The sequence below is a fragment of the Planococcus citri genome, chromosome 4 (assembly GCF_950023065.1).
Source record: "Planococcus citri chromosome 4, ihPlaCitr1.1, whole genome shotgun sequence".
NCBI lineage: Eukaryota > Metazoa > Arthropoda > Insecta > Hemiptera > Pseudococcidae > Planococcus > Planococcus citri.
In genome coordinates, this window is record NC_088680.1 from 57402372 (window position 1) to 57423592 (window position 21221).

At 32.4% G+C, this 21221-nt stretch overlaps 4 protein-coding genes and 1 long non-coding RNA gene across 6 annotated transcripts; 4 read left to right on the forward strand and 1 right to left on the reverse strand.

Annotated features, from left to right (window-relative positions):
• The first annotated feature begins 149 nt into the window (after positions 1-149).
• On the forward strand, positions 150-2539 carry LOC135843967 (inhibitor of apoptosis protein-like). Its single transcript, XM_065362038.1, has 5 exons — positions 150-394; positions 554-700; positions 780-961; positions 1065-1120; positions 1867-2539. Exons 1-5 carry the CDS (start codon positions 346-348, stop codon positions 2147-2149), a joined length of 717 nt encoding a protein of 238 aa, XP_065218110.1. The 5' UTR covers positions 150-345; the 3' UTR covers positions 2150-2539.
• On the forward strand, positions 1127-1607 carry LOC135843971 (uncharacterized). The gene is made up of 2 exons (XR_010558422.1): positions 1127-1442; positions 1513-1607. It is a non-coding gene; the product is annotated as an uncharacterized LOC135843971 (long non-coding RNA).
• A 1163-nt stretch (positions 2540-3702) lies between the features above and the next one.
• Positions 3703-6613, forward strand: Reps (RALBP1 associated Eps domain containing). The gene is made up of 11 exons (XM_065362033.1): positions 3703-3976; positions 4060-4294; positions 4361-4565; positions 4637-4729; positions 4802-4964; positions 5036-5093; positions 5173-5294; positions 5367-5419; positions 5491-5593; positions 5670-5730; positions 5805-6613. The coding sequence occupies exons 1-11, from the start codon at positions 3799-3801 to the stop codon at positions 5947-5949; spliced, it is 1416 nt and encodes a 471-aa protein (XP_065218105.1). The 5' UTR covers positions 3703-3798; the 3' UTR covers positions 5950-6613.
• A 208-nt stretch (positions 6614-6821) lies between these two features.
• Positions 6822-9212, reverse strand: Caf1-55 (chromatin assembly factor 1 p55 subunit). 2 transcript variants are annotated; one of them, XM_065362035.1, is made up of 10 exons: positions 9043-9209; positions 8698-8845; positions 8488-8633; positions 8211-8415; positions 7962-8139; positions 7686-7880; positions 7540-7617; positions 7331-7465; positions 7156-7254; positions 6822-7081 (listed from the first exon to the last, which is right to left on the reverse strand). In XM_065362035.1, exons 1-10 carry the CDS (start codon positions 9059-9061, stop codon positions 7007-7009), a joined length of 1278 nt encoding a protein of 425 aa, XP_065218107.1. In that variant the 5' UTR covers positions 9062-9209; the 3' UTR covers positions 6822-7006. The 2 variants fall into 2 exon arrangements, with proteins under 2 accessions (XP_065218107.1, XP_065218106.1); XM_065362034.1 differs by having other exon boundaries at positions 8211-8633; positions 9043-9212.
• Positions 9213-9462: 250 nt separating this feature from the next.
• Positions 9463-20631, forward strand: LOC135843961 (macoilin-like). Its single transcript, XM_065362029.1, has 14 exons — positions 9463-9746; positions 10047-10191; positions 10273-10399; positions 10471-10603; positions 10680-10746; positions 10820-10880; positions 10958-11165; positions 15646-15858; positions 15987-16145; positions 16240-16389; positions 16468-16588; positions 16672-16846; positions 16926-17147; positions 19061-20631. The coding sequence occupies exons 1-13, from the start codon at positions 9679-9681 to the stop codon at positions 17129-17131; spliced, it is 1833 nt and encodes a 610-aa protein (XP_065218101.1). The 5' UTR covers positions 9463-9678; the 3' UTR covers positions 17132-17147; positions 19061-20631.
• Positions 20632-21221: the final 590 nt, after the last annotated feature.

Genomic DNA, 21221 nt, shown 5'->3' on the forward strand with positions numbered 1-21221 from the left:
TGTTTTAAAAATTGAAAAAATCAGACTGGTGAATAAATAAAATGGCGCCTGTTCAATAACGATGCCTGCTGCCAATGCGCATGATCGTTGCGCATGATTTTTATGTCATGTTATTTTTGCTTTGTTTTTGGAAACCCCCCTTCCCCCAGGATCCCTTTCACAACAGTTGTAATGGAAGTGCAGTCAGTTGGCTAGATAATTAGTTTAAGTTTTTAATTTTAATCTGCAACTTACCTTAATTTTACGTATTACCATAAATTAATATCGTAAAATGAAGTCATCTGTGGGAGCCATTCACCATTAAATTCAATTTTTTGTAAATAGTAAATTAACTGCTTCAAAATAATGTCTGAAATAGTGAGCCACGAACTCAATAACAAATCAATCTGTAATGGTATGTTACTTTTATATTTCTTATTTCTTTGGCTAGAATTTGATATATGATCCATTTCTTCTGGCGATTCGTGATGTTTTTCTCCAAAATGTCATAATATCTTTTATTTATACGTAACTATTGAAAATGTATTAATCGACAACTTTGCTGTGATTTCAGATTTGAAAATTATCACCCAAACCAAGGTGGTCTGTAACTTCCCTCGATATTCCTCCTTCGAAGACAGAATGAAATCATTTGATAAATGGCCAAAATCTATGAAAATGAAACCTTCAGCTTTGAGTGAAGCAGGATTTTTTTACTTAGGTATTGTTTTGGAAATTTTATGTATGTATTCGTTATCACTTTCGATTTTAATTAACGTTCGATGTTCAATTTATTACAGGTCATGACGATCGTGCTGTCTGTTTCCACTGCGGAGGTGGATTGAATGAATGGAAAGAATTTGATGAACCTTGGGTCGAACATGCATACTGGTTTCCCAAATGTAAATTTGTTTTAAACGTTAAAGGACAAGAATTTATCGATAAAGCTGTTGGTAAAAAGGCAGAAATAATCTCTGCACAGGTATATTTTCCAATATCAATGCTACTTATTTTTTAACAATTTGTATGGCTGGATTTATGTCAATTCATTTTCTAATTGATTTTGATTTTTCTGTTTATTTCAGAATTCAGAAACAATCGTTAGTGCGATTGATGAAATTATGGATCTAATTCATTCCAAGTGAGCTTGATGATTCATTTCTTTTTGATGTAGTTGAAATACATAATTGTGATCTGTCACGAGAAAACCAACCTAGTGTCCAAAACGTAAATTTTACAGGAAGGGCATTTGAAGTTTTGAGTCTATGTATCAGACAATCTAAAATTTGTAGGTCCTTGAAACTTGCACCACTTTTGGCCCCCATAAGTGCCAACATAACCCGATATTTTTTTTTCAGAATCATCACATTCAAGGTTGCCAAGTCCAATAATCGAAATTTCCCAAAGTCGATTTTTTCGATTTTTTTGAATTTTTTGCCAAAAATGTTGCAAAAACTACCAAAGTATGAATTATTAATGAAGAATAAGTTATTATTATTAAATTTATCACGTTTCTTAACAAATTTGTTCAAGGTGAAAAGAGTTGATTTTTCCAGAGTGAACCTCATTCAAATTTCAAAAAAACTGCCTAAATCCTACAAATGTGAGCCGATATCCACAAAAATTTGTATGTTGACTCCCCTGGATATACATTTCGAGAAAATCAAAAAAAAAATTTTCATTTTTGTTGTAGTTGCTCAATTTTTTTGACCTTAAATTTAGGGTCAAAAGAATCGTTTGCGAACGTTTTTAGCACCGCAGGCAGATTCAACACCCTGAGTACTACCAATATCCACCATAAAAAAATATCGATTTTTTGGACACTAAGTTGGTTTTCTCGTGACAGATCACAATTTATCTACTAATTTGTTTTAATTCTCGTTGCAGGAAAAAGAAACAGTCGAATAGACCTGGGAAAGAAGCCAAACTCATCGCTGCTGCAGATTTAAAGAAAAAGGAAATTCAAATCGTTGATTCGGATTCTGAAAAAGATAACAGCCAGAACACACAGCCGTCTTTGCTTTGTAAAATTTGTTTTTCGGAGGAAAAAAATATTCTATTCATTCCCTGCAAACACGTCGCTGTCTGTAAACAGTGTTCTGTACCTTTATCGACTTGTCCGATTTGTCGATCGAAGATAGAAAATACCATGCGAATATATAATTCTTGATTTTACCAAATTGCTGTTTTTTTGAACCATCAACACAGTTTTTAATTTTTTATAGATAATTTTTATTTCAATTTTTTTTTCTTATTTTGACGTTATCTGAAAATTTAGTCAATTTGTGATATTTTTTGCTTTTAATTTCAGTATTACAGATTTTTAATTGAATTGCAAAGATCAGATCTCATAGAGAGATTTATTATTATAATGTAGGTGTTTCAGGACCAATTTATTTGTAAGCCTATGACTTAGTATTGATTATTCCACCACTCTGGACAGTCAAAATACTTACTGTGTCAATCAGGAATATTATTTTTAGTTTAACTTTTATAGACAAGAATTACTAAAATGTTTATTTTAATGCAAAGAATGATAAAATATACGTTTCTCTAGATACTCACTTCTGTACTGACTGTAAATAGATAATTTTTTTTCAAAATTTTTGAAACTTGTTTTTATCATCAGAATTTTTCATCTGGTGATTATTTTAAGAATCTTAAAAAAATGTATTTCAATGCAGAGTGTAGGTAGGTGATGACGATGAGTATATGGAACAGAATTGAGATGAACTAATTGGTGACGACTCGGAACAGGTGAATTGAATGGCGGCATTGCTTCAAATTTGTTTTTTTCGTTGAAAATCGAGTTGAATTCTGAAGCAGTTTAAATTCTCCTATCTCTGTAATTTATCTGTAGAAGGTTTGCTAGGAAGTATTTTTTTTTCTGCAGAAAATGATTGAATCATGTTTCAGTGTCATTAGGAAGCATGTGATGAAGGTTATGGTTATTTTGCTAGACGACCACAACATGGGTCGATTTTTTTTTACCTCGCTCGTATGCTTAGGCCTGTCTATCTACTTCTTGTTGGTCATTTCGTTGTATCCTATTACTTTAGGTTGCATCTAACGATTATTGTGTCTCATTTAATTTATGTGAATGGGCCAAACTTCAACATGGGTGCCCTCAAGAGTCAAGTTGAATAACTCACAGTCACATCCGTTCTTTTTCAATCCTTTGAAAAAAATCAGACTTCATAAATCTGAATGTAGAGAGCTGTAGCCTATAGCCTGTAGATGTAGGCAAGCTGTAGGTTTGCTGATTTGAGTGAGATTGAACGGATTGAGTCCCTAGAGTCGAACTCGAAATCGTGAAAATGTTTTGCAAATCAGATCTGCTGAATAATTATGAATTATGAATTCAGTCAGACTTGGCCTCAGTGTCCTGATTTCAATTCATGATTTGACAAAAATGAAACTGATTGAGCTCGAGCTGAGCAGAGCAGGACAGCAGGAGCAACTTTTTACGTCTTCTCTCAGTGAGGTTTTTCTCCATTTTTTACGTTTTTGTTCGTTTTAATATTTATTTATCTACTGTTTGTTATTTTATGTAATGAAAATTTCTTTCAAATCAATAATCATTTATTATTTTTAAATTTTCATATTTTTTTCATTTTTGATTTTTTCGTCGGATTTTTTATAAAAAATTAAGCGCAGCACTGCCAAGTATTACACATAACACATAATCAATGGCACATTTGGCAACGTGGTGTTTTTCAACAACACTGATAATAATTCAGAAGAATCAGAGAGTTGAAGTTAATTTGCAGATTGCAGTTGCACAGTTGCGCGGATTATTTAGGATATGTAAAATGTGCAATGGAGGAAATCAGTCATAAAATTTGTGTAAAGAAAAATCTAATCAGAGAAAATGGAATATCCCCATTAACTGCAACGACAGCATCTCCGGATGCCTCGAGTACCACTAGCGACACACCGACACCACCGAATGGAATTCATGACAAAAACTGGGTTTCTCGTTACCAGAGTATCGGTGGTAAGTAGAACACTTGAAATTTCATCTCATAATGAAAGCACTAACTCAACTATAAATTTTCCTATTGTTTGATTCATGTTAAGTATGCGAAGAACAACGCCAGTTATTGGGAACAGAAGAAGAATCATCTGATAAACACAGCAGCGATGGTGAAGTGGAAGCTACAGATGTATGGTCGATGACCGATGAACAACACGAATACTATGAAACGCAGTTTAAAAATCTACAATCTGATGTAAATGGCTTAATCAACGGAAAAGATGCTAGAGCTTATTTTGAAAAATCCAAACTACCTGTAGAAGATTTAAGAAAAATATGGTAAAACATTGATATTTCGAGAAATACGTTGAAAAGTACATATTTTTAATCGAGATGTATTTACAGGCAGCTTTCTGATATTACAAAAGATGGAGCTTTGTCACTACCAGAGTTCAAAATCGCCATGCATTTGGTAGTTTTAAAGCGTAATAATATTCAATTGCCGGATACCTTACCGCAATCTCTAGTCGCTACAATACCTGTTACCTTCCCATCTCCCTCTATAAGTAATACGGGTTCTTTACCTTCTCCTCAATCGAAAGGCAAAGAGGTAAACTTCCAATTATTTACTCAATTTTAATAAAATGATATATGAATTACATGTAGTTTTTATATTCGTAGTGGACAAAATTCGCTGACTCTCCTACTAGTACATTATCTTCTCCTGGTCCCAAACCAGTGAATTTTGATTTTCAAAGACCCTCCATAGAACAAGTAAGTTTTTTTTATACTGTGTTTATAGTTTTTCACAAGTTGTAAACTAAATGTCGGAAATCACTATTTCAGAATCCAAAAATTCTACATCCTGTTGCCGTGCGTGCAACTCCAGTGCCAGATCATTCGGTAGAAGAATTGAAAAATGATCTTAAAAAAGTAACAGTGACTGATGCCAGCTCAGATACTGTTCCTATTAAACCTATTCAGCGGCCTCAACCAAAGAAACACACAGGTTTGTGATTTTTCTACCGTGACGAAAGATCAAGATTGACTTGAATTATGATTTTCCTTTTTTGTTTTCAGCGCCAGGTCCTGGAGCTATCCCTCCACCGCCTCAACCTAATGCTGAGGAATGTATAAAGTATGTTTGATGTATTTTGACGATTATCTGTTGCTGTTGAGTACCTATTTTTAATAAGAAATGTCTTCTATTTGTTTAGCTCATCAGGCCCAACAAGCTTACCAGTAATTACGGCCTCTAAAAAAGAACCACCTCCTCCTCCACCACCAAGACCTACTAAAACTCATTTTCGAAGCTCTTCTCTTGATCTCAATACATTAGGTAATCACCCAAATATTATTTCCTTCTGATGTTTGTGATCTGATTTCACCATTGTTGTGTTATTATTTACAGGAAAAGTTATAAATACTGCGCCGTCAATCCCACCTCGTGTGTCGCCTCACATGGTAAGCTTCTCAACTTTAGTTTTCATCGTTTTGAAATTCGTGTGTAGCTATTAATTTCTTTCCTGTTTTAGAATTCTCCTAAATGTGCCGAAGGTCAATTAAATAGTAATACCCAGTTCGCAGATTTTTCACAGTGTTCATATCATGGTGCATTTCAAGTTTACAAAAGAACTGGTACGTTGAATAGTATTTTTTGAAGTGTCGTTCGTTTTTGGAATTTTCATATTTATACTTTTTATTTCTCTTTTAGAAACAAAACATAATCAAGAACCATCAATGTCGGATAAACAAATTAGTGTGCCTGAAATCTGGTAAGTAAATTCGATATTAGATGAGTAAAGTAAAGTAGTTGGAATTTCGTTGTAATTTTTTTGTTGTATTGTAGCTTAGAAGAAAAAAATCGATACTTACGAAAAGTATGCCATGATTTACAAGAAGAATTAAGTAGTTTACGAAAAGAACGTGTCGCTTTAGAAATCAAGCTTGAAAAATTACATTCGCGATCCCCGGTACTTGTACATTCCCCGTAATATATCTATGTTTCATATTACGATTTTATATTCGCTCCAAGCCTATTTATTTTACACTTGCCACGCTTTTTTAAAAATGTATTTTAATTTTAAATTAATACGTGATTAGCCTTTATTTCAAACAAAATTTATTAATCACATGTTTTTCTGTGATATTCAGATAGTCTATGAACATTCGTGTATTTAAACTATTGTTATTCATCCACCAAGTGTGTACATTTCTAAACAACTGAAATGCTATATGTATAATAATTAGATATTTATTCACATTTTACACGCTTCGAAGATCAATTACCTACGTACATGGATGAAGTTCACCTCATTTCAGCTGTCTTCCTCACTGAAATTCGTCATGAATCAGTATTTAAACGTCTACCTATTTTTCCTCATTGTGACTTAAGAAAAAAATAATCATTTTCCTACGGTATGTCTGTTTCTACTGAAATTTTCAGTTTTAGATAATTTTGCTTATAAACTAGTCGCTGAGCTGACTACAGAATGAAGTTTTTTGTCGGTTTGAAAACTGCGTTTTGCTTTTGTATCGTTGAGGTAGATTATTTCGTAGCTGGAACTGTTTTTATTCATTTTTTTTACTGTAATTGTTTCACTTTTACTACGTACTATTGTCAATAGTGTAATAAATATATGTATTTCGTATCATACAGTCATGTTGTAACCGATTTTTGCGTCCATTTTCCAAAGTAATGTACTGCTGCGCGCGTAATTGATGTTAATCATTTCAAACGTAGGTAACAATCAGCCATTCAGAGTATGAGTAACCAAGGATGTGTAATTTATCGTGACACAGATAAAAAATTTACTGACATGAGAGTTACAATGAATTCGATTAAATAAGAAAGAAACTCAAAAGGTCGGCGAAAATAGAAATCATGTTTTTCCACAAGCTTAACATAACAGTTTATCATAATGGAACTTACAGTAGAATAATTACAAAAAAAATCTAAAAAGAAAATTTTAACAAAGTTTTGTCCGCCTAAATAATTTAAAATTCCTTTCAATTACATTCTTTAGGATAAAATTAATTTTTAAAAAAGACTTAAACTGGTTCCAACTCTGAAGCTGGCGTATCTGGTTCTTCATCATTGTAAATATTTTCTGCCATTTGCCATACCTGGAATAAGAGCATCGCATTAATTAGAGCTGATTACCTTTTGTGAATGACAAATTCGTGAAGTTATATCATACCTGCATAATATTATCTTCGGAAACAGAACAAATAACCCAAGCTTCAGTAGGGTTCCATGAGAAATCGGATATTTTGGCAGTATGACCTCCGTGAATGAACTATTGAAAAAAGAAATAATTAACCAAATGTTCGGAAATTAGTCAACGAAGAAAAAAAGAGAAAATTGAATATTACTAGAAGTTCTGGTGGTCCGTCTTCAGCGTCTTCGTAAGACTGTTCTTCGCCTATTTTACTTAAATCCCATACATGTAATCGTCTATCAGTTCCACTAGATGCTAAAATCGTCTCGTTATGGGGAGACCATTGAACCTGAATCACAAGAGGATCGTCACATCAAATCATATCGAAATAAAGCTAGAAACACTTTCATAAATAATACATACTTGGAATATTTCATCCTTGTGCGACTCGAAGGAATGCAATTTTAATTTCAGATTTCTCAAATCCCATAATGCAACAGTCTAAAACAAGAAACGCATTTCTTAGTATCAAGACGACAAAAAAGAACATCATTTAGAAATTTACGTACTTTGTCAGCGCTTCCAGTAGCCAATATAAATTCTGAATATGGATTAAAAGATAAACAGTTGACTTCAGCAGTGTGAGCATCTACAGTATGCGATGGCCGAGCCGTGTTATTATTTCTCGTATCCCATATCATCAATTTTTGGTCATCGGCTACAGAACCAAATAGTGATTCGTGCAATAAATGCCACGCTACATCCTTCAAAAAAAAAAAAAAAAATGAAACACATTAGAACTTGTATGAAACTGGCACATGCTCACTGAGAAATTAAAGAATTACTTCAACTACGGCCGTATGTCCAGTAAATATTGTTTTCGCATCGATAACCCGGTGTTCTTTAGGTGTAGCGTTAATATCCCATAAACAAATTGTATGATCATCGGAGGCACTGAGCAAATAACCGTTTAAATTTGGATTCCAAGATAATCCGTATCCTTCTTTTTGATGTCCTCGGAGTCTAAAAACATGAAACCGAGTTGTATAAATTTCGATATTTTCGCAGACAAACAAAACAGGGACGTTGAATACCTTAAATCCGGATGACATTCTCCGTTAGAGTCAGGTTTCGAAGGATGTTTCGTATAATCAAAGATGAGCACTTCGCTCGAAGGTGTTTTTGTACCAATTACGCATGGATTTTGGGGCATATACCTGGCCCGATTAACTTCACCTTCGTGATTTATTTTAATTTCTATTTCGATTTTGCCGCTTACGGAGCCAAAACCGCCGAATTCTGAAACAAATGAAACGTATAGTAGGAATGATTGAATTTTTACAAGGCTGATTACAGCATTATCATACAAACCTCCTTTTTCATTATCATAATGAGATGAATCAAATTGCGCATCTTCGTTTGGTAATTGAACGCTGGCAATAAGTAAATGATTCTGTTCATCGGACGTATGAGTACCCAGAATCAATCGATGAATCGAGTAATCTTTACCTTCAGGCCTACAATAACATGCCGGTAAGTTACGATATACGTCACTCTAGGTAGAAATAAATCGAATCTTACCTTGTAACATCCGGCAACCATTGGGCAGTTAATGATGGCCATTCTAACGCATGGGTCATAACCAAATCATATAAAAAGGGAGTGTTTTTCTTCCAGATTTTGTATTCTTCATTGATCACTCTCTCTTCTACAGCATCATCAAACGCTTCTGAAATAAAAGTCAACAGATTAGGATATTTAATCGATGATACAGAGGTAAAGCTGGGCAATGAGATGAGAATAAGGAGAATTATACGATAAAAAGCAATAATACCGCAATTTTGAATCAAAGTTACGAAGCATGATTACAAAATTCGTAAGCACTAGAGACTAGAGAGGGAAAATTGATCGACTGGTTCTACGTACCTCCGTCTTTATCTCCCATATTGCAAATATGAATATAAAACTCACAACAACACTAATTTACAAACAATACAACTTAATATTTAAATAACAATACTTAATCATAAAAAATGTATTAAATAGCGCAAAAATTCTGTAACAAACACAATGTAAACCAAAAATGATGTTTAACCGCAAATTTACAGTCCCACAGACAAATTTATATAGAATGGGAACGTAAACCGGCTGAAAAAAATGGAATTTCAACTAACGCCACATGTGACAAAATTTAGAACTAGGAAAAATTCGTTTCTAACTAGCGCCACTACGGGAAAATTCGGAGCTAAACGAAAGAAAAACCAAAAAGTTGATCTTAAACAGCGCCGCGTTCGTGAAAATTCAGAACTAAACGATGAGTAAGAAAAGTTGAAAAAATTTGCTCCCATAATCTGCAAAACTTGTCGAAACCTATAAACAAACATCGAAAGATGTGTGATTCTACTTTCGTTTTTTAATCCGTTCGGAACTTGGCACGTCTTTCTTTAATTTATTGTACATTTTAGTGAAACTTATCTCAAAAGTGTTTATTTTTATTAAAATTTTGAGTGTTTTAGAATGTTTTAAAAAGAATCGTGTCAGCAATAATAAGAATAATCCACGATGAAACGACGCGGTGTAGATTACAAAACCAGAAAAAACAACAGGAGAAAAAACTTGGAAGATTTTAGGTAAGCAAAGTACTCGTCTTTAGGCAGATGATAATGGTTCGAATTTTACTCATTATTCGTCTCAAACTGACATATTTCTAGAATTGCATCTAACCAACACGAGTTCTTCACTGAAACATATTGCATTCAATCATTGGTAAATGAGGAACGCATGTGTTTGCTTTCTACAGAATTAATTTCATGTTCATAGATTTCATTCATTTGATAACAATCGTATCTTAATTTGATATTTTATTCATGATTTGCTACGTTCGTATTATAATTTTCTATAATTTTTACGTATTTCATTCCATGTTTCAGTACATATTTCCATTACTCGAAGATGGTCTTCGGTTGGGTCCTGTTGATGATAGTGGATAATTTGCTGAGCTTACGGGTTGAATTCATGTGGCCATTGTGGGTCTGCGCCAACTTATTTTACAGCTGTTTAGAAGTCCAAGGAGTGGTTAGTATAGGCTCATTGTAATGCTTCTGCAATGCATCGGTATCATTGTATATAGTACATTGTTCATTTTCCATCGACTAGGGTTGGATGGCAGTATTCATATCGTTTACTGTATTCTGGGATGCAATTCTGTACATAATGTTACCAGTAAACTGGTCGTTTTTCATCGCCAGCACGTTCATCTGGATACATTATATATGGATCTACGGTGAGCATCGGTATCTTCATTTTCATTACCTAATTTGTGAACTTGACTAATTTGATGATTCAAATTTGCAGAAAAGGGAGCCCTACAGCTACCATCGGTGTTATTCATGATGCTGGTTTCATATATGGAGATAAGTGTCAGATTCGGTTCAGCAGCAATCTTGCCATTGAAGGCATTTATATTCAGACCTCTTGCCGCTCATTCGTGAGTGGATAGATACCTATGTTCGATATTATTTTCAAAGTAATCTCATAATATTAATCAACATGTTTTTTTTCAGGATCACATTTTCTATCATCCTGAGCCTGAATATAGAAAGTGTTTTCATCACCGATCGAAAAAAAGTGGTAAATGTTTGCGAACCAGTACATTATCATCTTTCGAATTGATATAAATACTAATAAATAACTTTTTTCGTAGGAGGATGGAGAAGAATGGTTGAAAACGAGTGAATGTTGTGACAGTGTTTGTAAACACAGTTGTAAGTTTCTCACATTAAAGAAATCGAACCTATTCGAAGAGTTACCTAACGTTTAATTTCACCATTTCAAATTGCAGTGTGTAATTACTCGAATGGAAATGTGAAACAGTCGAATGGTGTCATACAGAGTTTGACTGATAATAAAAATAACCAGAAGAAACAATGGGACAAGAACGAAATAAATAATTCGATTAATTCGGAAAATTTAAATTATTCAGCGAATGGCAACGTTGCTTCGAAAGACTCGTTAGACGTAAGCGATAAAGTCATCGTGGACAGAATACAGTACGTATCACTGGTTTTGAATTTTTAATGAAATTTAATTTTTAGAAACTACGACGAATTTTCCATGTTTCAAATTTCTAAATTTTTTCGTCGATAACTAATCAAGCCTAAACGTTTTTTTTTACATCATTTGAGTCATTTCTGGCTCATTCGAAATGATGGAATGGAAAAATTTCAAAATTTATCATCATTTTAAGGCTACGTATTGAAATTGAACTTGTCAATTACTTATTTAACGATATTGATAATGATTTTTTTTTTCATCATATAAATTTCACGATCAAATCGATGATACCAGGAATATCGAGTCATAAAAAATTATTTTTCATTCACATTAAATTCAATAAGAATTTTCCTTGAAATTTCTTTATAATTTTCTCTATCTGGAGATGCCCTTGATTTCAAGAATTTTTCTGGGTTAAATTTGAATGCATTTTGTTTTTCAATTTATTAGCATTGACCTGTTGAAGTTTTCAACATTGAATATTGGGAATTAAAATCCGTTTTTCTTCTTTTATGGGTTCCCTTTTGTTCGTGTTATTCAACTATACCAAAATACAATTTATTATTCTGAATTCATTTTTCTCTATTTTCATTTTCTGTTAGTTGATTTTAAACGATACGATTTCGTCTCATATTCTAATAGATTTCCTTAATTGTCCAATTCGAAGCAAGTAGCTATTAAAAAAAAACAGCTCGAAAAAAATGATGCAATAAAATATACTAATTTGTTACAATGAATTTTGGAATTTTTGTGGTTTCATCGTTATATTGGCGGATATTAAAATGAGATCAATAATAACGAAAGTGATACGGTAGAATTCACCGCCACATACAATTCGTTTTTTTAATTGGTTCAATAGTTATCAAACTATTAGCGGAAAGCTCGTCGATAAAAGACACATCCGTTGGTTTGTCACAATACGTTTTTGAAATTTCATTTTAATGATTTTTTTTTTTTCAAAAAGCTAGCAACGTCGATGATAATAATTTGAAACGTGGAATTTTCAGTTCCTCCTTCCACGTACCTAGTTATTCATTACACGAGTAAATAGATTTCCGCGTGATAATTTATCGTGCTAGTATAAATTGAAACGTAATTTCCAGAAAAACGTCGAAGTCTTTACGTACTGTATTTTTGAAAACTAGTTGTTATTTCATGGTCAATATTCGATTTTTCTCCGCTGAATATTTCAATTGACAAATATATTGTCGCAAACGATTTAAAATTTATTACAACTTTTAAACGTTCGGTAGAAAATGGAAGGTCTGGATAATTTTTACAAGTACAAATTATTAAAATATAATGAGGTTAGACTAAGTACCTACGTGTACTTTAAAAAGCTGAATTTTCAATTTAAATTACACGGTTTTTATTTCAAGGGCGAAATTCATCATCTTTTTGGATATCGATTTTGAATTTCTTCTCTTATTTATGAAGATCTGTCGTGGCCGTGGAACTATTTCAAGTTTTTAAAAATTAGCTGATTATCAATATTGGTTTGAATTTTTACGCGTAGGTAAATTGAATTTTTGCGTGACAGCATTGAATTCGAGTGGATTGGAAAATTCAACTGCGTATGAAAAAAATTATGTCGTTAGTGAATTTTATATGTAGGTATCTGTGAAGAGGACTTCGAATTTTTCTCAATCGATTTTCGTTCTGTTCAAAATTACCCGAGATAAATGCAATACAGACTCATCTTGAAATGATACGAATCCGGGTTGCTTCAAAGTAGATGACCGAAATTTTTATGAAATTTGCAAATAAAATATTTTCAGTTCTTCCAAAATAGTTGGATTTTTTGAAAATTTGCAAAACCTGCGTGTCTTTAAATTTAAAGAGCACATATTTTGAATTTTATTTTGGTGCCTTCGGGGATACGAAATTTCACCTGAGATGAGTGGAAACTTTTTCAAATAAATGTAAATAGACAAAATTGGAAGAACTTTCCTAAAAATGAACTTAGTGTGGGGGGGGGATTACAAAATCGAAAAAAATTTAAAACCAAATAATTCTGTATGAATTTGAAATTATGTAAGTATTTTTCGTGAAGAAGTTTGGCTTCCAGGGCATCTTCATTTCGTGAATTACCAGCAAATTTTCAAATTTTTGCTTTTTGCGAAAAATTGCAAAAATTTTGAATAAGCAACATTTTTTTGCTTTCGGGTCCAAAATAACAGAAAACTTTTGCCAGTTTTGCCCCTTGTTAAAATTGTCAAAGTCTTGCTTTCTATCAGAAAAAGGAAAAAATTTTTTCAAAATCACCAAAAAGTACGTCTTATTCTCGTCAGAAAAATGTTTAAAATTTTCGCCGCAAAAAATTCCGAATAAAATTTCCTCTTTTCCTAACATTGGTCAAAAAACCAGATCTTTTCTAACAATTGCCAAAATCTTGCTGTTTGCCAAAAATTGTCAAGTTTTCAGCGTAAAATTGCTCATAAATCTCATATTTTTTCAAAAAATGGTAAGGTTAATTTTTTGTTAAAATTGCAAGTCAAAAATTTAATGTTTTCTACGCCTTGAAGCAAAACAAAAAAAAAAAAAAAATAGCATAAAATCTCATTTTTTATCAAAAATGCCAAATGATCTTGCTTCTTGCTGAAAATTGTCGCTTTTTTGGAGAAAAAATACCAAAAAGTCTCAATTTTTTTCCTAAAAATTATCCATAAGTCATACTTTTTAACCAAAAAAATTGAAAAAAGTCTCACTTTTACGACAAAGATTGCGAAAAAGTGTCATTTTTTGCCAATAACTAACAAAAAGTACAGCAGACTTACTTTTTGCCAAAAATTGTAAACATACTTGCTTTTTCATAAATTGACAAAATTTCTCGTTTTTTCAGCAAAATTGCTAAAAATTGTCGTTTTTTGCAGAAATTTTCAAAAATCCCAGCTTTTTGAAGAGTCGTGCTTTCCTACCCAAAATTGCCAAAAAACGCAATTTTTTGGGCAATAATTTCCAAAAATTGCTTTTTTTTGCTAAAATTGTCAAATTTTTACTTTTTGATAAAAATTCAAATTCTCGCTTTTCAGCAATATTGCTAACGATTTTCTTCTTTTTTTCTCAAAAATTATCCAAAAGTTGCTTTTTTGCCAGAAACTACACAAAAAGATCTTTTTTTTGCCAATGATTCCCAAAAATCTTGTTTTTTGCTAAAATTGTCAAAGTTTTGCTTTTTGTAAAAAAAAAATGTCAAAAGTGCAAAATTACTAAAAATTGTCGTTTTTTGCAAAAATTTTCAAAAATCCCAGCTTCTTGAAGAGTCGTGCTTTCCTATCCGAAATTGTCAGAAAACGCAATTTCTGGGGCAATAATTTCCAAAAATTGTTTTTTTTTTTGCTAAAATTATCAAATTTTTACCTTTTTGATCAAAATTCAAATTCTCGCTTTTCAGCAATATTGCTAACGATTTTCTTCTTTTTTTCTCAAAAATTATCCAAAAGTTGCTTTTTTGCCAGAAGTTACCAAAAAGATCTTTTTTTTTTTTGCCAATGATTCCTAAAAATCTTGTTTTTTGCTAAAATTGTCCTTGCTTTTTTCAAAAAAAAAGTCAAAAATTTGTTTTTTCATGCGAAATAAATTTCAAAAAGTCTCGCTTTTTTCCTGAAATTGCAAAAAATGTCCACTTGGTTGCCGAAAATTGATCAAAATTTTCGTTTTTTCTTTGCCAAAAAGCTCCAAAATGGTTCAACTTTTTAAAACTGTGTTTGAACGAGTTCATTTTTTTTTGGGGGGGGGGAGCCCAAAAACCTATATTTTGATACCCACGTCGCAATTTTTGTCGATTTGAAATTTTGTTATCCCCTCCTTCCTCTCGAGGTCAACTTCTCGAAAACACTGCGGGATGAAAATCCCTATCTCGGAATTTTTTCTGACGCTTGACATTTTCCAACTATGGACACAATGTTTTCCTCTGTTAACTTGATTAATGATAAACTAAGCATTCTGTATCATCATCGGAAGTATTTCCCTCCCTCCTCGGTCCCTGTCGGTTGTACCAAAAATAACACTCGCGAAACCCAAACCGAGGAAAATTTTTTCCACGTTCAAGTAAATTTCTTTGGATTTAGGAAAAAAATGTCAACCATGAAAATACATTCGTAATAAAAACCACGTTCAAAACGTGAAAATACGTAATTTCTTCGTGTACCAAGTCAAATATACATTTTTTTTTTTTGATCTCTCGAGATTCTAATTTAAGCCTACCCGAGCCTACGCGCCTTTTGAATTTTAAAGCAGTCAATAATTTATTCATTCAAATAACAAAAATTGACCTCATTTTCTGTCGTCGTTGTTAGTTTTTCTAGGTAAAAAACGTAATAATAAGTAATAACGAGTACCAATCTAGATGGTACATTTGGCCTATTCTTTTCCCATTCCTTTGGCCTTCTTATAATATTCACACTTACACAGAAGAAAGGGGAAAAAACCCACAACATGAAGCTAATTAATCGATATACGTACTCGTATGTTTAGGTCAGTAAACGATTACATCGCATACGGAAAAGAAAAAGACTGCGGGAAAAATAGCAAGAATTGCGGCGTTCCTGTGAAAAGCAACAGCAACTATAAGGATAGTAATACGCAGCAGAATCTGGCATCGTCGCAGAAAGATAACAAAAAGAATAAATCGAACCGGGATTGCAATGTATCGCAAGCGTCTAGTCAGAAAGATGATTATTATCAAAGGTAATACCTGTAACGTGGCGTATATTACCTTGACGTGGATTTATTTCCGTATTGCGTTTAAAAAGGTGGAAAAATAGGTAACGAAAAACAGGCTGACCTAGTTTTCATTGTACACCTTTTTTTTACAGGTTCGAGGCGCAATTGAAAAAAGCCAAGATAGATTTGCAAATAAGTCAACAAGTAGAAGTTAATTTAAGAAATCAAATCAATACCTTAAATCAAGATACTAAAAATAGTAAACACGAGTTGTACAAAGCTCATCGACTCAACGACGAGTTACAATCCAAGTTGGTGTTTTTTACGATTCTCATTCGAATTTTGGAATTATTTCCATGTTATGTACAATTTTCGAGTAATAATTTTCCCCTATTTTGTTTTCAGATTGCATAATTTGGTGACGACGAAACAAGCTGATAAACAAACTATCGTTAATTTAGAGAAAAGTTTGGCCGAAGAGAAAAAACAAAGGAATTCGTTACTCAGTCAGTTACAAAATTTGAAAAAATCGTGCAAAAAGAACGAGGAAGCGAAGTAAGCCGGATTTTGGCGTAAATTTTCAACATCGTTACGAAGATTTTCATTTTATTTATTCATTTTTTTCTGCTTTAGAAACGAATGCACAGAATGTTGTAAAAACAGAAGAACAACTTTAGAAGGTGAAAATAAACGCTTGAAAAAAGAACTCAAAGAGAAAGAAGAATTGTATTGCTCAGCTAAACGAGACGCCGCTGTGAGTGTTTCAGAAAACGAAACTAGCTCGACGAAGGGAATTTTTAAAATCAAATTAACGATATAATTTTTCAATTTTTACAGTTACTGTGCAGGTACAAGGAGAAATTGCAAGATGTGAACATATTAGTTACTAAATTATCCGCCATGAAGGAGCAAACTACGCATCTTGAACTTAGTTTGAGATCCGAGACCAAAATCAAGCTAGATCTGTTTTCCGCTCTCGGTGAAGTCAAACGACAGTTGGATATTAGAGAGAGTAAGGCTGACTTTTGATCGATTTTTGAATGCCAGAGAAATTTCTTATTGTATGTGTGTATTTTTTTTTTAAATTGCAGAATTAATTAAAACTCAAGAAGTCGAAATAGAACATTTGAAATACGCTGTGACTCAGTTGAAGAAATTCAACGCGACGAGTTTGGCCTCGTTTTCAAATTATACTTTCGATTTGGATACCGATGAGATCACTCCATCTTTGTTGGATCCGAACGCCGCTACTTATACGCCCAATTTCATCAAACCTCATTTATCTATGGGAACATAGATATCTATTTTGTCAGGTAATTCGATAATTCAACTCGTGAATAATAGAATAAAAATCGAAAAACGAGTAAAGCTCATACTAAAATCGTGGAGCAACCACGGAACGACACGTATGTTTTGACGTTTGGTCGGGTAAAAAAAATCAATTTTTTGAATTAATGAATAAGTGGGTAGAATTTTGTATTATTTTTCGAAGTATTTTGGTTTTTTTTCCAAGTGTCATTATTATCTTTCCTGGTGAATATTATTCGTCAATAAATTGTGGTATTGAGCGCAATTTTGATCATTTCAAATTTTAGATTCGACGCAATTTTCGTGTAACTTGTAAATTATTATAGGTATTCGATGAAAAATTCTAATTAATTATTCTTGTTTTGAATTGAAGTTGAACAAATTTTTAGGTATCCGGGTGCAATAGTGTCCCTTCCCTTTTCTCATTTTTGGGGTTCCTTTCTAAAATATTCCCTTGCATGGGCAGGGGATAAATAAAAAAATGAATAAATGAATGAAATGTCCATTTGTACCCTCTTCACTCCTCTTCCTCTTTAATGGAAACAGAACAGAGGTAGAAAGATACCACTAAAAAATTTAAAATTACAACTGAAGAAATAAATACATATTTTGCTACAAACATATTTTCAAAATGGCATCTCAACAACCCCCCCCTTCCTCTTCCTCTTCCCCTCAATTTTGATGGCAATTTTGAAAAAATCCTAGATGCAGGGACGTATCGATTATTACTAATTTGAGGACGCTGAGTTTGAATATTGTTTTTTTTCGACCTCTCAGCCTCGCCCCCTCCCTCCCCTCTTCTTAGTGTTCATAAGGCCAAAATGGCGAAAAATTGAATATGGCGTGTGACGTATCGTTTGTTTGTGTTTTTAGAGTACCGAGGTCGAATATTCGCTTATTTTTTAAATACGACCCCGCAATGCCTCTCCAATCATACAATTTTGAATAAAAATCGAAAAATTTTCAAAATATCGTGTAATATGTCAATTTCTACTAATTTGAGGTCGCTGAGTTCAAATATTGACTTATTTTTTACGATTCGATCTTTGGATCTCCCCCCCCCCCCAATGCCCTTAAGTATTGTCAAAACTTGAATTACAAAAAAATTGAATATGTCGTGTGACGTGTCGTTTGTTTAGGTTTCGAAGGAGTTAAGTTCAAATATTCGCTTATTTTACGAATACGATTCGTCAATTCCCCTCCAGTCGCTCAACTTTGTAAAAAAATCAGAAAAATTACTGGAATTGTATGAAATGATGTCAATTCCTTCTAATTTAGGGTCTCTAATTTTAAATATTGTACTATTTTTTTCGATTCCTCATTCAAACCTCCCTTCCTTCTCCTTAGTGCCCTTGAACATTTTCAAAATGTACAAAATTGAATATGTTGAGTGATATGTCGTTTGTTTGGGTTTCGAGGGTACTGAGTTCGAAAATTCACTTATTTTTCGAATGCAGCCTCTCAATGCCCTTCCAGCCATCGAATAATGAGAATAATATGGGGATCCTTTGTTTAAAGTACATTAAAAAGTGAGCGTAATTTATCAAATGATTTTTTTCCCCACTTGAAAATGGAATTTAAAAAAATAACCCCCCCCCCCTCCATGAACAAACAATAATATGTACTACAATTTTTTTTCTCGAAAATAGTATTTTCCCTTTCAGTTTTCAAGATAGGCAATGTATGTATTCATCTAGTTAAGTCTTTTTCCTGTAGTTCTCATCTCACGTTGATATCTAAATTTTCAGTTTGGTCGCTCACATTCTGAACACCCTGTACATTGTACCAAATTCTCAGTTTTTCATCTTTTGACGAAATCTCCAGAACAGCACGTTCCGAAAATTATGCTCGCTATTTTAATATTTGTAATTTTATTCGTGCAGATCATGAAAAAATTGTGTGTGTGTTTTGTTTGCAGAAAACTTATTTCCCATTAAACGTGAAGAAGAATTAAATACAGTTGGGAAGTTACAAAAACAAAAATGAATACGCACACGTTACATCTCATCGCTTTGATTTATCGTAGTTCAAAATCAGTTGAACTGTTTTACTTTTTTTCTTTTTTCTTTTCTAAATGTTTAAGTATTTTAACTGATCAGTTTAGCATTTTGATGTTGATTGTTGTTTTAAATTCACTAATATGATTTTTCTTTCATTTTAATTTAAATGACTGTGTACACTCACTAATTGGTAAGTTATGAATGAAAAAAATCACGCCATCGCTGCGCCTTTATAAAAGTGTACCGGATCAGCATGTGCATTTTTAACGTCCCTCGAAGACGATTACCTACTTACTATTTCGGTGTTGTTTTCCTCCTATATACACTTTTGTTCTCAAAAAAATGTTGAAATTTTCACGCTTTCAGTTCTCTCTGGCAGTTTATCGATGTTTTCTTTCGTTGCATTTGGTAGTTTTTCTCACCGCGCTCTGAGCCGACGAAATGGTTAAATTCTCGTAATGCTACATAATATTCGGGACCAAGCTTGTAAGTTATTTTTCGAATTCACTTCGTTACTGTTTCGAAAAACAAACACTGGTAATTCTCGAATGCAATGATACTTATCTTTAGAAGAATTTTTTCCCCTTTTTTAATTTCTCGTCAAAGATTTCGTTTTATTTTTCGTTTTCGCTTTAGAAGATTTTTTCGTTCTTTTTAAGTATGTATTTTTGAAACTCGTACGCACAATGTACTTAATTTGGCCGACGTTTAACTGCCATATTGTTTTTTTGTTTTTATTTTTTATTTAAAGATGTGTATTTTGTTTTTCATTTTATTAGATTTACTAACGTGTTTGGTTATAGAACATTGTAACTTGGTTGTGTCGATGTAATGTTTAGAGGTATATGAAGTAAAAACTTAACATGCTTGAAGCCGGTCTGTAGGGTTGATTTGTTTAGTTGATTTTATTTATTTATTTTTTTTTTTGGTAACGAATCGAAGCACGTTTTAAAATTACCTACGCGGATAGAAAGAAAAAAAACTAAGCGATCTCATTTTACTATACGCCTTTGTCTACGCATTTATATAGTTTAGGTAATTTTCATTTTTTTTTTTTTTTTACAAAATGATTTCTAATCAAAATTAATGCTGTGAATGCCCAAAGAACGAAGGTTCGAGTTTGAATTATTGTGGCGTACGTTAGATTTTAACACTTTTTACGCTAATATCATGGCCATTTTTATAGTGAAAGTCCTTGGTTCGATGTAGCACAAATTTTACTTCTTTTATTCAATTCCAGCGTTTATGTCAATTTTCTCCCTCATTTTATGAGTTCATTTTTGTTTTTTTAATTTATCGTATTATGTACTTAAATATTCTAGTCATTTTTTTATACGTATTGTAATCGATGATTTATTCATAACTTACCCGCGGAGATGTTCGAAAATGCGAACGCGAACGTTTATATTCATACATACGTATATGTTGTGTTGAAGAATAAAAAACTTCTCATGTTTTGATGTGAAATATAAATTTTATGGAAATTTTATTTTTGATATTTTTTGATCGGTTTATTGGTCATTTTTTTAGGTACTTGTGTAAGTAGATTTGACTAGAGAAAGTGAGACTTCACTGCACGTTGTTGGAACTTTTACCCATATGTGTCGAGACGAATATTTTCTGTTCAAAAATGAAGTTTTCATTTTTTTTTCTGCTCAAACTGCTCAAAAATGAAGTTTTTATTTTTTTTCTGCTCAAAAATGAAGTTTTCATTTTTTTTTTGCTCAAAAATGAAGTTTTCATTTTTTTTGCTCAAAAATAAAGTTTTCATTTTTTTCTGCTCAAAAATAAAGTTTTCATTTTTTTCTGCTCAAAAATAAAGTTTTCATTTTTTTCTGCTCAAAAATAAAGTTTTCATTTTTTTCTGCTCAAAAATGAAGTTTTCATTTTTTCTGCTCAAAAATAAAGTTTTTATTTTTTTCTGCTCAAAAATGAAGTTTTCATTTTTTTTCTGCTCCAAAATGAGATTTTCATTTTTTTTCTGCTCAAAAATGAAATCTTACATATTTTTTCTGTTCAAAATGGATTTTTAATTTTCTGATCAAAATTCAAAATTGTTTTTTTTTTCATTTTATGCTT